This window comes from Ranitomeya variabilis, chromosome 3 (assembly GCF_051348905.1).
Source record: "Ranitomeya variabilis isolate aRanVar5 chromosome 3, aRanVar5.hap1, whole genome shotgun sequence".
In the NCBI taxonomy this organism is placed as follows: domain Eukaryota; kingdom Metazoa; phylum Chordata; class Amphibia; order Anura; family Dendrobatidae; genus Ranitomeya; species Ranitomeya variabilis.
The window spans coordinates 447,228,007-447,243,943 of record NC_135234.1 but is presented as its reverse complement, the minus strand read 5'-3'; the positions used below and the strand labels follow the sequence as shown (position 1 = coordinate 447,243,943).

General features: G+C 44.8%; 1 protein-coding gene across 1 annotated transcript in view; it reads right to left on the bottom strand.

Moving 5' to 3' along the window:
- LOC143816293 (P2X purinoceptor 1-like) overlaps nt 1-15,937 on the bottom strand; it is a 207,433-nt gene that overhangs the window by 141,233 nt on the left and 50,263 nt on the right. The window contains exon 4 of the mRNA XM_077296495.1: nt 12,170-12,236. Within this exon, the coding sequence (XP_077152610.1) occupies nt 12,170-12,236 (67 nt within the window). The remainder of the gene's footprint in view (nt 1-12,169; nt 12,237-15,937) is intronic.

The window sequence follows — 15,937 nt, the reverse complement described above, 5'->3', positions numbered from 1 at the left end:
TCAAATGTATAATCTGTACACGATATAACGACAAATATGAAGAACACTATTATGGGATGGAGACTCACAGTAAAACCAAACTAGAGCCTTAGAGCAATATAATCCATTTGATAAACTATGTAAAGATAATCTGTCACTCTCAATTTAAACTTGGCTACTATGAAAACCATGCCTGTAGTCCAGGAAATTTGTTTCACATTAAACGATCTTTACTCAATATGCACACCAGGGCGTACAAGTTTCTCATACAAGTTCTCTCCATGTTTTTCATGTATAGAACTCATACCTATTATGTCTATAGGGCCAATCACATGTCTATTTTTTTTTACAGACTAAGGGTATGTGCACACGTTGCGGATTCTCTGCGGATCCGCAGCGTTTTTTGCAGTGCAGAAACGCTGCAGATCCGCAATTGATTTACAGTACAATGTAAATCAATGAGAAAAAAAAATGCTGTGCACACTTTGCTGAAAATCTGCTGTGGATTAAAAGAAGTAGCATGTCACTTCTTTTTTGTGAATCTGCAGCGTTTTTGTACCCATTCCATTATAGAAAACCGCAGGGGTAAAAAACGCAGCAAATCCGCAAGAAAACCACAGCAAAAACGCACAAAAAAACGCTGCGGAACCGCACAAAAAACAGCATGTGCGTTTTCTGCCAGGAGAGGCAGAATCCGCACCAGAAATTCCTAAGCCTAATCCACAACGTGTGCACATAGCCTAAGTGGTTCGCACAAAAGCAGGGAGACATATGATTTTGGTCCGAGAATTGGATCAATCTCACTAATAAAAGTCTACGGGTCCATGAAAAAAAATCAGACAGCAGTCGAATGGTATTTGTTTTTCAATCATTTTACACGGACCGTTTAATGCATGAAAAGAAACCTTCAGAAGTTTTTTTTCATTCCAGAAAATCAGATGTATCTCTGAGAAAATTCTGATGGTAAAAACTTACATTAAAGGGCCACTGTCTCCCCCTCCAGCCGTTATAAACTAAAAGAGCCACCTTGTGCAGCAGTAATGCTGCAGTCTAACAAGGTGGCTCTTTAAGTTATTGCTTCAGCTATTCCCTCAATAAAGCGTTTTAAAATTTGCCCTAAATACCTGTCTTTGTACCTGGAGGCGGTCCGAAGCCTCCTCTGTGAAGCTCCCAACTGCCGTCACTCATCTCTTCTGGGGTGATGGTCGCCGCCCCCTTCACGCTGTTTTTCTTAAATCTGGCGCCTGCGCTGTGCGTGCCTGCATGGGACAGGCGCAGTCTTCATTGTCCGTCATAGGTCAGATGCAGGGTGCCTGACTGCGCCTGTGCGGGCAGTGCGGCCACCCTGTTGCTGAATCCCCGCCCCGCACTGTGTTATTCATTATGCACAGTGCGGGGCTGGAGTTCCTGGGCATGCGCACTGCGCTGTTCAGACGCTCCCCCAGCTCCCCCGCCTTCCAGCGTTGTTATTTGCGGCTGCTTCATTCCAAACGCTGGCAAGGAAACCTGTATATTCCGGCAACGCTGGAAGGCGGGGGAGCTGGGGGAGCGTCTAAACAGCGCAGTGCGCATGCCCAGGAACCCCAGCCCCACATGAACGACAGTCTGTGAGGGAGAGAATAACATGGAGAACAGTCTGTGAGGGAGAGAATAACATGGAAGACAGTCTGTGAGGGAGAGAATAACATGGAGAACAGTCTGCGAGGGAGAGAATAACATGGAGGACAGTGTGTGAGGGAGAGAATAACATGGAGGTCAGTCTGTGAGGGCGACAATAACATGGACAGTCTGTGAGGGAGAGAATAACATGGAGGACAGTCTGTGAGGGAGAGAATAACATGGAGGACAGTCTGTGAGGGAGAGAATAACATGGAGGACCATGTGTGAGGGAGAGAATAACATGGAGGACAGTCTGTGAGGGAGAGAGAATAACATGGAGGTTAGTCTGTGGGGGCGAGAATAACATGAAGGACAGTCTGTGAGGGAGAGAATAACATGGAGGACAGTCTGTAAGGGAGAGAATAACATGGAAGACAGTCTGTGAGGGAGAGAATAACATGGAGGACAGTGTGTGAGAGAGAGAATAACATGAAGGACAGTCGGTGAGGGAGAGAATAACATGGAGAACAGTTTGTGAGAGAGAGAATAACAGGAAGGACAGTCTGTGAGGGAGAGAATAACATGGAAGACAGTCTGTGAGGGAGAGAATAACATGGAGGACAGTGTGTGAGAGAGAGAATAACATGAAGGACAGTCGGTGAGGGAGAGAATAACATGGAGAACAGTTTGTGAGAGAGAGAATAACCGGAAGGACAGTCTGTGAGGGAGAGAATAACATGGAGGACAGTGTGTGAGGGAGAGAATAACATGGAGGACAGTCTGTGAGGGCGAGAATAACATGAAGGACAGTCTGTGAGGGAGAGAATAACATGGAGGACAGTCTGTGAGGGAGAGAATAACATGGAGGACAGTCTGTGAGGGAGAAAATAACATGGAGGACAGTCTGTGAAGGAGAGAATAACATGGAGGACAGTCTGTGAGGGAGAGAATAACATGGAGGACAGTCTGTGAGAGAGAGAATAACACGGAGGACAGTGTGTGAAGGAGAGAATAACATGGAGGACAGTCTGTGAGGGAGAGAAAAACATGGAGGACACTCTGTGAGGGAGAGAACAACATGGAGGACAGTGTTGTGAACTCTGTTTTCGGGCTCCCTCTTGTGGTCACAGGTGGTATTGCGTGAGTTTTATTTTTGGGCTCCCCCTGGTGGCTTTGTTTGTTATCTTGCGGGTCTGTGGCTGGATCAGCTGCCTCGTTATTCTCTAGGGAGGTTCCTATTTAGCTCTGCTTCACCTCCACCTGTTGCCGGCTGTCGATGTATTCAGTGCTATTCTGATTACTCCTGACTATCTTGGTTTTCTGTCTCTTCATGAGAAGCTAAGTTCTGTTTGATTATTTTTTGCTCATCTGTCTACAATATGATTTCTGTTTATGATGAGTTTAGTCCAGCTTGCTAATATGTGATTTCTTGCTGCTGGTAAGCTCTGGGGTACGGAGTTGCTTCCCCCGCACCGTTAGTTGGTGCGGGGGCTCGAGCAATCTCTGCGTGGATATTTTGAATAGGGTTTTTCATTGACCGCACAGTTCCCTTCCTATTTTCTGCTATCTATTGTTAGTGGGCCTCATTTGCTAAATCTATTTCATCTCTGCGTATGTGCTTTCCCCTTAACTCACCGTTAATATTTGTGGGGGGCTTTTCTATATCTCTTCTCTGAGGCAAGTGAGGACTTACTTTCTCTCTAGGAATAGTCAGTTTCTCAGGCCGTGACGAGACGTCTAGGATTTCCAGGTAACGTTCCACGGCTACCTATAGTTGTGTGCGGATAGGATCAGGTTGCGGTCAATTCAGTTACCACTTCCCCAGAGCTAGTCGTCGGTTCAGTTTCTTAGCTAGTCAGATTTGCGATCCTTGCCACTAGGATCATAACAGTACAGCCGGCCCATAAAGTGTTAATTGCATGGCAGAAGCAGGAGAAGAGAAGCCTTGAGTTTTTTTTGTTTTTTTTTTTGTTGCTGTGTGTCTAGCTGCTGTGTGTCTAGCCTCTCTCCTCCTCTTAATCTTGGTGTGGCTCTGAGTTCAGCTGCTGACATGGATATCCAGAGTTTGGCCTCCAGTGTAGATCATCTTGCTGCAAGGGTACAAAGTATTCAGGATTTTGTTGTTCACAGTCCTATGTCAGAGCCTAGAATACCTATTCCGGAGTTGTTTTCTGGAGATAGATCTAGGTTCCTGAATTTTAAGAACAATTGCAAGTTGTTTCTTTCTTTGAAACCTCGTTCCTCTGGTGATTCCGTTCAGCAAGTTAAGATTATTATTTCTTTCTTGCGCGGCGACCCTCAAGATTGGGCCTTCGCATTGGCGCCAGGGGATCCTGCATTGCTCAGTGTGGATGTGTTTTTTCTGGCCCTTGGATTGCTCTATGAGGAACCTAATCTTGAGAACCAGGCTGAAAAAGCTTTGTTGGCCCTCTCTCAGGGGCAAGATGAAGCAGAGGTGTATTGCCAGAAATTTCGGAAATGGTCGGTGCTTACTCAATGGAATGAGTGTGCCCTGGCTGCAAATTTCAGAAAAGGTCTTTCTGAAGCCATTAAGAATGTCATGGTGGGGTTCCCTACGCCTGCAGGTCTGAATGAGTCAATGACTCTGGCCATTCAGATTGATCGGCGTTTGCGGTAGCGTAAACCTGCGCACCATTTGGCGGTGTCTTCTGAACAGACACCTGAGTCTATGCAATGTGATAGAATTCTGACCAGAAGTGAACGGCAAAATTATAGACGGCAAAATGGGTTGTGCTTTTACTGTGGTGACTCAGCTCATGTTATCTCAGCATGCTCTAAGCGCACAAAAAAGATTGATAAGTCTGTCACCATCGGTACTTTACAGCCTAAGTTCATTTTGTCTGTTACCCTGATTTGTTCCCTGTCATCTTACCCGGTTATGGCTTTTGTGGATTCAGGTGCTGCCCTGAGTCTGATGGATTTGTCATTTGCCAGGCGCTGTGGTTTTGTTTTGCAGCCTTTAAAATTCCCTATTCCACTAAGGGGAATTGATGCTACACCATTGGCTATGAATAAACCTCAGTACTGGACGCAAGTGACCATGTGCATGACTCCTGTTCATCAGGAGGTGATTCGCTTTCTTGTACTGCATAATTTGCATGATGTCGTCGTGTTGGGTCTGCCATGGCTGCAGACTCATAATCCAGTCCTGGATTGGAAAGCAATGTCTGTGTCAAGTTGGGGTTGCCAGGGAATTCATTGGGACGCTCCTGTGGTGTCAATTGCTTCATCCACTCCTTCTGAAGTCCCTGCGTTTTTGTCGGACTACCAGGATGTATTTGATGAGCCCAAACTCAGTTCTCTACCTCCTCATAGGGATTGTGATTGTGCTATAAATTTGATTCCTGGTAGTAAGTTTCCTAAGGGACGACTCTTCAATTTGTCAGTGCCGGAGCATGCTGCTATGCGGAGTTATATAAAGGAGTCTTTGGAGAAAGGACTTATTCGCCCCTCCTCCTCCCCTCTTGGTGCGGGATTCTTTTTTGTGGCTAAGAAGGATGGTTCCCTGAGACCTTATATTGATTATCGCCTTCTAAATAAGATCACGGTCAAATTTCAGTATCCTTTGCCATTGTTATCTGATCTGTTTGCTCGCATTAGGGGGTCTAGTTGGTTCAACAAGATAGATCTTCGTGGTGCTTATAACCTTGTGCGTATTAAGCAGGGTGATGAATGGAAAACTGCATTTAATACGCCCGAAGGCCACTTTGAGTACTTGGTGATGCCTTTTGGGCTTTCTAACGCTCCTTCTGTCTTTCAGTCCTTCATGCACGACATCTTCCGCGAATATCTGGATAAATTTATGATTGTGTATCTGGATGATATTCTGTTTTTTTCTGATGATTGGGAGTCCCATGTTAAGCAGGTCAGGATGGTGTTTCAGGTCCTGCGTGCCAATGCTTTATTTGTGAAGGGCTCAAAATGTCTTTTTGGAGTCCAGAAGGTTTCTTTTTTTGGGTTTCATTTTTTCTCCTTCTACTATTGAGATGGACCCAGTCAAGGTTCAGGCTATTCATGACTGGACTCAGCCTACATCTGTTAAGAGTCTTCAGAAGTTCTTGGGTTTTGCTAATTTTTACCGTCGCTTCATCGCTAATTTTTCTGGTGTTGTTAAGCCTTTGACGGATTTGACCAAGAAGGGTTCTGATGTTACTAATTGGTCTCCTGCGGCTGTGGAAGCCTTTCGGGAGCTGAAGCACCGGTTTTCTTCTGCTCCGATCTTATGTCAGTCAGATGTCTCTCTTCCTTTCCAGGTCGAGGTTGATGCTTCTGAGATTGGAGCGGGGGCTGTTTTGTCGCAGAGAAGCTCTGATGGCTCTGTGATGAAGCCATGTGCTTTCTTTTCAAGAAAGTTTTCGCCTGCCGAGCGGAATTATGATGTCAGTAATCGGGAGTTGTTGGCTATGAAGTGGGCATTTGAGGAGTGGCGACATTGGCTCGAGGGAGCTAAGCATCGTGTGGTGGTCTTGACTGATCACAAAAATCTGATTTATCTCGAGTCGGCCAAGCGGCTGAATCCTAGACAGGCTCGTTGGTCGTTGTTTTTCTCTCGTTTTGATTTCGTGGTCTCGTACCTGCCTGGTTTGAAGAATGTGAAGGCTGATGCTCTTTCTAGGAGTTTTGTGCCTGACTCTCCTGGAGATTCAGAGCCGGCTTGTATCCTCAGAGAAGGGGTGATTTTGTCCGCCATCTCCCCAGATTTGCGACGAGTGTTGCAGAAGTTTCAGGCGGATAGACCTGACTGTTGTCCACCGGATAGACTGTTTGTCCCAGATAGATGGACCAGTAGAGTCATTTCCGAGGTTCATTCTTCGGTGTTGGCGGGCCATCCTGGAATATTTGGTACCAGAGATTTGGTGGCCAGGTCCTTTTGGTGGCCTTCCTTGTCGCGGGATGTGCGTTCCTTTGTGCAGTCTTGTGGAATTTGTGCTCGGGCTAAGCCTTGCTGTTCACGTGCCAGTGGTTTGTTGTTACCTTTGCCTGTCCCGAAGAGGCCTTGGACGCACATTTCCATGGATTTTATTTCAGATCTCCCTGTCTCTCAGAGAATGTCTGTCATCTGGGTGGTGTGTGATCGTTTTTCTAAGATGGTCCATTTGGTGCCCTTGCCTAAGTTGCCTTCCTCCTCCGAGTTGGTTCCACTGTTTTTTCAAAATGTGGTTCGTTTGCCCGGGATCCCTGAAAATATTGTTTCCGACAGAGGATCCCAGTTTGTGTCTAGATTTTGGCGGACCTTTTGTGCTAAGATGGGCATTGATTTGTCTTTTTCGTCGGCCTTCCATCCTCAGACGAATGGCCAAACCGAGCGAACTAATCAGACCATGGAAACTTATTTAAGATGTTTTGTTTCTGCTGATCAGGACGACTGGGTGACTTTTTTGCCATTGGCCGAGTTTGCCCTTAATAATCGGGCTAGTTCTGCTATTTTGGTTTCACCTTTTTTTTGTAATTCGGGGTTTCATCCTCATTTTTCCTCGGGTCAGGTGGAGCCTTCTGACTGTCCTGGAGTGGATATTGTGGTGGATAGGTTGCATCAGATTTGGGATCATGTGGTGGACAATTTGAAGCTGTCACAAGAGAAGGCTCAGCGCTTTGCCAACCGCCGTCGCTGTGTGGGTCCCCCACTTCGCGTTGGGGACTTGGTGTGGTTGTCTTCTCGCTTTGTTCCTATGAAGGTCTCCTCTCCTAAGTTCAAGCCTCGGTTTATCGGTCCTTATAAGATTTTGGAAGTCCTTAACCCTGTGTCATTTCGTCTGGACCTCCCAGCATCGTTTGCTATTCATAATGTGTTCCATCGGTCGTTGTTGCGGAGGTATGTGGTGCCTGTGGTTCCTTCGGTTGAGCCTCCTGCCCCTGTGCTGGTTGAGGGTGAATTGGAATACGTGGTGGAGAAGATCTTGGATTCTCGTATTTCTAGACGGAGGCTTCAGTATTTGGTTAAGTGGAAGGGCTATGGTTAGGAGGATAATTCCTGGGTTGTCGCCTCTGATGTTCATGCGGCCGATTTGGTTCGTGCCTTCCATGTGGCTCACCCTGATCGACCTGGGGGTTTTGATGAGGGTTCGGTGACCCCTCCTCAAGGGGGGAGTACTGTTGTGAACTCTGTTTTCGTGCTCCCTCTTGTGGTCACAGGTGGTATTGCGTGAGTTTTATTTTTGGGCTCCCCCTGGTGGCTTTGTTTGTTATCTTGTGGGTCTGTGGCTGGATCTGCTGCCTCGTTATTCTCTAGGGAGGTTCCTATTTAGCTCTGCTTCACCTCCACTTGTTGCCGGCTGTCGATGTATTCAGTGCTATTCTGATTACTCCTGACTGTCTTGGTTTTCTGTCTCTTCATGAGAAGCTAAGTTCTGTTTGATTATTTTTTGCTCATCTGTCTGCAATATCATTTCTGTTTATGATGAGTTTAGTCCAGCTTGCTAATATGTGATTTCTTTTGCTGCTGGTAAGCTCTGAGGTACGGAGTTGCTTCCCCCGCACCGTTAGTTGGTGCGGGGGCTCGAGCAATCTCTGCGTGGATATTTTGAATAGGGTTTTTCATTGACCGCACAGTTCCCTTCCTATTTTCTGCTATCTAGTGTTAGTGGGCCTCATTTGCTAAATCTATTTCATCTCTGCGTATGTGCTTTCCCCTTAACTCACCGTTAATATTTGTGGGGGGCTTTTCTATATCTTTGGGGTCATTTCTCTGAGGCAAGTGAGGACTTACTTTCTCTCTAGGAATAGTCAGTTTCTTAGGCCGTGACGAGACGTCTAGGATTTCCAGGTAACGTTCCACGGCTACCTATAGTTGTGTGCGGATAGGATCAGGTTGCGGTCAATTCAGTTACCACTTCCCCAGAGCTAGTCATCGGTTCAGTTTCTTAGCTAGTCAGATTTGCGATCCTTGCCACTAGGATCATAACAGGACAGTGTGTAAGGGAGAGAATAAAAATTTTCCCCGTTTTTAACTTTATCATATGGTAAAATAAATGGTGTCTTTGAAAACTATAAGTCATCCTGTAGAAAACAAGCTGTCATACAGCGATTGATGACTAATAAAGTTTTGACTCTTAAAATAAAGACAGGAGACAAACAATGACAGTGTGTCAAATGGGTTAAAACATAAATGTAAGCACCAAAGTTTATATGAATACTAGATGGTGGCCCGATTCTAACGCATCGGGTATCTACTATATAATCGTCTAATTCTGTCTGTTTGTCTGTAACGAAAATCCCGTGTCGCTGATTGGTCTTGCCAGCTGCCCGCAACCAATCAGCGATATTGGCACAGTTCGGCCGCAAATTGGCACGGGATTTGAACCACGCTTTGCTGATTGGTCGCATCCGACCGGCCACGACCAATCAGCGATATTGGCGCGGGATTTAAACACTGCTTCACTGATTGGTTGTGGCCGGCTGGCTGCGACCAATCAGTGACAGGCACAGTCCGGCCGCGAATTGGCGCGGGATTTGAACCACACTTCACTGATTGGTTGAGCCCGGCCGGCTGCGACCAATCAGCGACAGTCGCAGTCCGGCCCCGAATTGGCCCGGGATTTGAACCATGCTTTGCTGATTGGTCGCGCCCAGCCGGCCACGACCAATCAGCGATATTGGCTCAAGATTTAAACCCCGCTGCGCTGATTGGTCGCGCCTGGCTGGGCGCGACCAATCAGTGATATTGGCACGGGATTTAAACACCGCTTCACTGATAATGTTTATATTTAACCTGGAAAATCCTGTGTATTCATTGCATTATTCTTAAATCTTCATAAATAAACTACATACATATTCTAGAATACCCGATGCGCTAGAATTGGGACATCTAGTATTTTTAATAACCAGCCAGGCAAAAGTGACATCTACGGGCAGCAACCCTAAGCTGTCAGCTTCAGCAAGGCTGGTTCTCAAAAAAAGAGGGGTCCTCATGCTGTTTTTTAAATATTTAAATAAATAATTTAAAAAAATAGATTGGGATCCCTCTATTTTTGACAACCAGCCAAGCTGAAACAGACAACCGGGGGCTGGTAAGTGGCCATGGATATTGCCTCCCAGCCTAAAAATAGCAGCCTGCCAGAAAACCTGCATCTATTAGATGGATTCTAGGTGAAATCTGCCTGAAAAAGACATTGTGCATATACCCTAACTGCAACTATTATAGGCTTCTCTGGCCCTCAGTACGTAAGGGGTATAGCAATAGTGTCTATTTAGTTGTTCTGCTCAGATGAGCATATAAACAGAATTAAAAACAGCAGTGTGAGCAGAGCTTTATCAAATTAGTGGTGGCAAATCACCAGCCTTAAGACCATAGTGGTATTTGTGTCTGGACTGAATGTAAAAGAAGAAAAAAAGAGAACATCTATCAAACGCCACCTAGGAATCACTGGATTTATCGATCAGCTGTCATCTCTCCTTACATGTCTGTTAAAGTAAATGTTAGAATGCTCTAAGTATTCCAGAGAATCTTTGCTGAGGAATTGTGCACATGTCCATTTATCGTTTGTTGGTCGGTACTATTTAGATCAGATAAACAGAATTAGTATCATGTGCATTTCTGTTTCAAATGGAAGCACAGTGACCTCACCATTATGGGGTCGGTCTGGTTTCCGTTTGCTGTTTAGTGTTAGAGTGGAAGAAAAAGTTCTTCATTTGGCTTTTTTCTTTTGTTCTAAAAAATGGACACTAAACAAATAACCTACCGTATATAAATTAGTGTGGCCTCTCTGCTTCAATTTTAAACACATATGCACAAGATCCTAAATCACCTACTGTTTGTCACCTGGTCAATTCAATACAACTTTTTGCTACCCAATTATGTCTCCCCATATAAGTCAATGGAAATAGTATCAAGACAACTGCAAAACAGTGGAGCAACTTTGTGTGACCTTTCATGGGAATAAAATCAAATAAGAAGGCACAAAAGTCACATTGCCAGCCTTGTGTTCTACAGAAGTTATCACGCTCACATTCAGATCTTAATTCAGTGTTGAATATCACTTTTTAGTGGAGACATTTGCCAAGTAAGCCAACCAATTATGGAGCATAGCACACTGTGAAAAAATGTATCAGTCTGGATATACTGCATTTCTTAACATATATTTACTTTCTCACAGTATGATATACTACATTTAAAAGGATTCTGTCGCCACATTTGACCTATCTAAACTATTAATATGGGCATACAGGTTATAGACAGCTGAGGAGAGATATGCCTGTATGCCTCATATCTGATGCCTTGTTGTTGAGAAATCATCTTTTAGCACTTTTTTAGATAAATGACCTTTTTGAGGCTATGGGGAGGATGTCACCTGGCAGATAATTCTGCCTCCAGAGCTTGTTTTACATGTATTGGGATTTACCAGTGTGATGTGTAATGGCCGCTCTCTGCTCTCCTGATCTCACTGCAGAGCTGTGTGTGATTAGAACTGACACACCTGTGGGTTCCTCTCAGGTTAAGTTCCATCTCAGAGGCACACAGGGTTACAATATTGTTGCAATACAGCAGAGCCGAGAGAGAAGCACAAAGTGTGTTTGCAAGAAGACAAATTTCATTTCTCCTGTTCTGTGCTAGTTACATGTCTTACTGGTAACTCCCCTTCATGTAAAACAAGCTCTGGAGGCAGAGTTATCTTCCAGGCAGCATCCTCCCTAGAGCCTGGAAGTGGATTTCGCTGGAATAAGACATCAGATCGCAGATTTCAAGGTATCATTTTATTCAGCTTCCTATGACCTACATGCCCAAATACACGGCTTAGGAGGGTTGGTCCTGCTCCCTTTTAATTCCTAATTTATTTCCTTTTTTATGAGTTCTCTACCATACAATGCTAGGACAAGTAGCTAATTGTTATTAGTAGAACAGACCAGTAAGAACACATTTTGAGAATGGTGAAAATAGTTGTAAATCTTTAACATCAATTGTGCATATTATAGCTACTGTTGAACATTGTTTCTGTGCCTATCGAATACCTATGGGTCATAATTTACATTCTCCGATGAAAAGTAATTGGCTTTGTTGGATTTTTTGAGGCTCACTATCTCCAAAAATTGAAGTTGTACCAAAGGTGCCTGGAAGCTCACTTTTTCGCTACTGCAACAGGATGATAAAGGGTGGCAATTATCATCATAAAAATAAATAAGCCATGTAAACGAGTGTTACCATGATATACCATATGAATTACATTATGGTGGGATATTAATTGTGACAATCGTTTGCATAATTAACTCTTTATTCAGCACAGAAGAGGATGCATGATATTTGATTATACAGCATATGGAAGTGATTAATAATGGACAAAATGCAAGATTACACGTGCTGTAAGTAAAGTGAGTATGATTAGAAGGACATAAAATGCCTTAGGCCACGTGCACACGTTCAGTCTTTTTACCTCAATATTTGATAGTCAAAATCAGGAGACAAACAATCAGAAGAAAAGTATAATAGAAACACGTCACCACTTCTGTATTTATCACCCACTCCTGGTTTTGGCTTACAAATATTGAGGTAAAAAACTCACCAAACACTCAACGTGTGCTCGTGGCCTTCATAACACATGTATTTGTGAAGACATACGTAATGGCCAACATTGCATACCTTGCGTTTGTCGAGTAGATATAGCTTTGCAATCATCATCAGTTTCACAAAGTGCTACATCGGGAAGCTGGAAAACATGATTACTACTGGTAAGAAGACTAGTGCTTAGATGCCTGATGCCATTACTACTGCCCTGTAGTCTGCATCTTGAGTACATTATCGTTTTCGCTATTTAAAAATAATTTAGTGCATTTTTCTTCGGCTACTTGGCAATAATAACCCTTAATAAAAAGTAACTGACCTTATTTGGCTCCAAATTGTTGCATATTCCCAGGATTTTCAAGGACATTCAGAGAGATCATGCTTAGCAGAGATCTTGCATTATAGAACTTTCTATTAATATAAATCTCTATTCCCTCATTTTTAGCTTCTGTCTCAGAGGATTTATTTCCATTAATAGGAATTCCCACATCTTTACCTTTATTGAGAAATATAGTAAACTTAAAATTGACAATGTACTCTTGTTAAAGTACGTGAGATATTCCCAAAAACATATCAACTGCACAATCCTAAAACATTGTGCAGAAGTTAGGTTTTGAGAAGTTTTTGGAGATGTTTTGGAGAAGTTGGAGATTAGTTCAGTACTTTTTTTTTATTCTAGTTACATTTAATTCCTGTCGTATGGGTTTCTGCAATGCTGAAGCCAATCAGGTGATGATCCCTGTACTAGGCAAGATAATTGGAGGACCACTCAGTGGTATGGAGCAGGATTAGTAGGTGACTATAAGCAAAAATAAACGAATTAGAATGAAAAAAAGTACTGGACTCCCATTTTAGGGCACAACTCCATGATTTTTTTGTATTGTGATGTTAGAGTGGTGCTACTAATCTAAGTTCTCTGGCTCTTTTCTCACACTTCATCTTCATCTTTGTCAGGGAGAGACTAGGTGTGCGAGAGCTAATAACCAGGGCTCCTGCAATTTCCCTAAGACTAGGGAAATCCTGACTGACCCTCTACCTGAAGTTTACACTGATGGTGTGCATGTTCAGGCCTCGAACCTCACCCTAACTCCTGAGCTCAGCCCTAGGCTGAAACCTCCACCCACCACCCAGTGAAGAGGTAATACTTAAATACCCACAGTTAGCACGGACAAGGATAAAGGAAAATATACACCACGCCGCAGACACTCAGGAATACACTATAAATGTGCAGGGCAAAATAAACACAATTATAGGAAGGAGTAAATAAGACGAAGGAATATACACCACCAGCAACGAATCTCCAACCACCAGCTCTCCACTCCAGACCAAGATAACAACGCAAGACAGAAGCTATAATCGGCGACGCCCAATGATCTGGAGAACTATTTAAAGGCCATGGAAATGGGCCAGCTTCCAATTCGAGGATCAGGTAAATTAACCCCGGAACAGCTAGACAAAATCTAGCAGACGCCAATGAGTAAATAGTGGTCAAAAGCAGAATTACCGCTGTCTGTCGGACGACCTGGTCTGAACAGCGTCCGACATGGCAGTACCCCGCCTTCTACGAGGGACCCCAGGGCCCTCACGGCTTATAGGACCCGGCTTGTCCGGATGACGTCGGTGAAACAACCTGACCAGCCGGTCAGCATGAACGTCCGAGGCTGGTACCCAGGACCTCTCCTCAGGCCCATAACCACGCCAGTGTACCAAGTACTGTAAAGTGCGATGCACTACACGAGAGTCAACCACCTTGGAGACTTCAAACTCCAAATTACCATCCACCAAGACTGGAGGTGGCATAGGCGCCGCGTCCACAGAACCCACCACCTTCTTTAGAAGAGACCTGTGGAACACGTTGTGTATCTTATACACCGTAGGGAGCTCCAATCGGTACGCTACTGGGTTAATGACGGCGGTGACCCTAAATGGACCAATAAACCGTGGACCCAATTTAAGGGACGGTATCTTGAGTCTTATGTTTTTTGTGGATAACCACACCCAGTCATCCACACTCACGTCCGGACCTGGCACACGCCTACTGTCAGCCACACATTTGTACCTAGCACCCACACTCAACAGGCGCTGTTTAACTCTCCTCCAGACTGATGACAATTGTGTTCCTAACTGGTCCTCCTCCGGAACGCTGGAAGAGCCCCTCTGACTCAAGGTACAAAATTGAGGATGTAGCCCGTAAACACAAAAAAACGGAGACTCCCCAGACGACTCCTGGCGGTGATTATTGATGGCAAACTCAACCAAAGGAAGAAATGAAGACCACTCCTCCTGGTTATCAGAGACAAAGCAGCGTAAGTACTGTTCCAAATTTTGGTTCATACGCTCAGTCTGACCATTTGACTGAGGATGAAACACCGAAGAATGAGATAACTTGATTCCCAGCCGTGAGCAAAACGCTCTCCAAAATGTTGCCACAAACTGAGACCCCCTATCAGACACGATGTCAGATGGAACCCCATGAAGTCTGACCACCTCCTGCACAAATACCTGAGCCAGAGTCTTAGCGTTAGGCAACGCAGGCAAAGACACAAAGTGCGACATTTTAGAAAAACGATCAACAATCACCAAGATGACCATGTTTCCAGCTGATGAGGGCAAATCAGTGATGAAATCCATGGAGATTTACGTCCATGGCTTACTAGGTATCTCAAGAGGAAGTAGTGTGCCAACAGGACGGGAGCGGGGCGTCTTAGCCCTAGTGCACGTGGTACAAGCTGACACGTATGAGACCACGTCCTGTCAGATCTTGGGCCACCAAAACCGACGTGACACCAACTCCAAGGTACCTCTAACCCCTGGGTGGCCAGCCAGGACGGCATCATGATGCTCTGCCAAAACCTTTAGGCGGAGATGAAGCAGAAGAAAAATTTGTTGACGGGAAGCTCAGAAGGTACCTCCTCCTGAGCCTCGGCAATCTCAGCCTCAACCTCGGTAGTGAGAGCCGAAACCACAACACCCTTTTGGAGGATGGGTACTGGATCCTCCCGAGGTTCTCCCCCCGGAAAACACCTGGACAGAGCATCCGCCTTAGTGTTTTTAGACCCCGGTCTGTAAGAGACCACAAAATTGAACCGCGTGAAAAACAATGCCCAGCGAGCCTGCCTGGGGGACAGACGCTTGGCTGACTCCAAATACAGCAGATTCTTATGATCAGTAATAACAGTTACCTGATGGACCGAAGCCTCCAAGAAGTGTCGCCATTCCTCAAAGGCCAACTTAATTGCCAACAACTCCCTGTTGCCCATACCGTAGTTACGTTCAGCGGACGACAGTTTCTTGGAGAAATAGGCGCACGGACGTAAACCACTCAAAGACGAGCCTTGAGATAGTACCGCCCCCACACCAACCTCAGACGCATCGACTTCCACAACAAATGGTTTAGATACGTCTGGCTGCACAAGAATGGGGGCTGAAACAAAACTGTTCTTAAGAAATTCAAATGCGCGCACAGCAGCCTCAGGCCAAACAGAGAAATTGTTACCCTTTTTAGTCATGTCAGTTAGCGGTTTAGCAATGATGGAAAAATCCTTGATAAATTTCCTTTAGTAGTTAGAAAACCCAAGGAACCGCTGAAGTGCTTTCAGGTTATCAGGACGTTCCCAATGCAGCACCGTTTGCACCTTAGCGGCGTCCATTTTAAAACCAGAAGCAGATACAATATAACCCAAGAAAGGCAACTCTTGAACAGAAAATACACATTTCTCAAGTTTAGCATACAGCTTATTCTCTCTGAGAAGCTGTAACACCTGCCTGACATGATCTAAATGAGCCTCACGGTCGCAAGAATATATGAGAATGTCATCTAGGTACACGATAACGAATTTCCCCAAA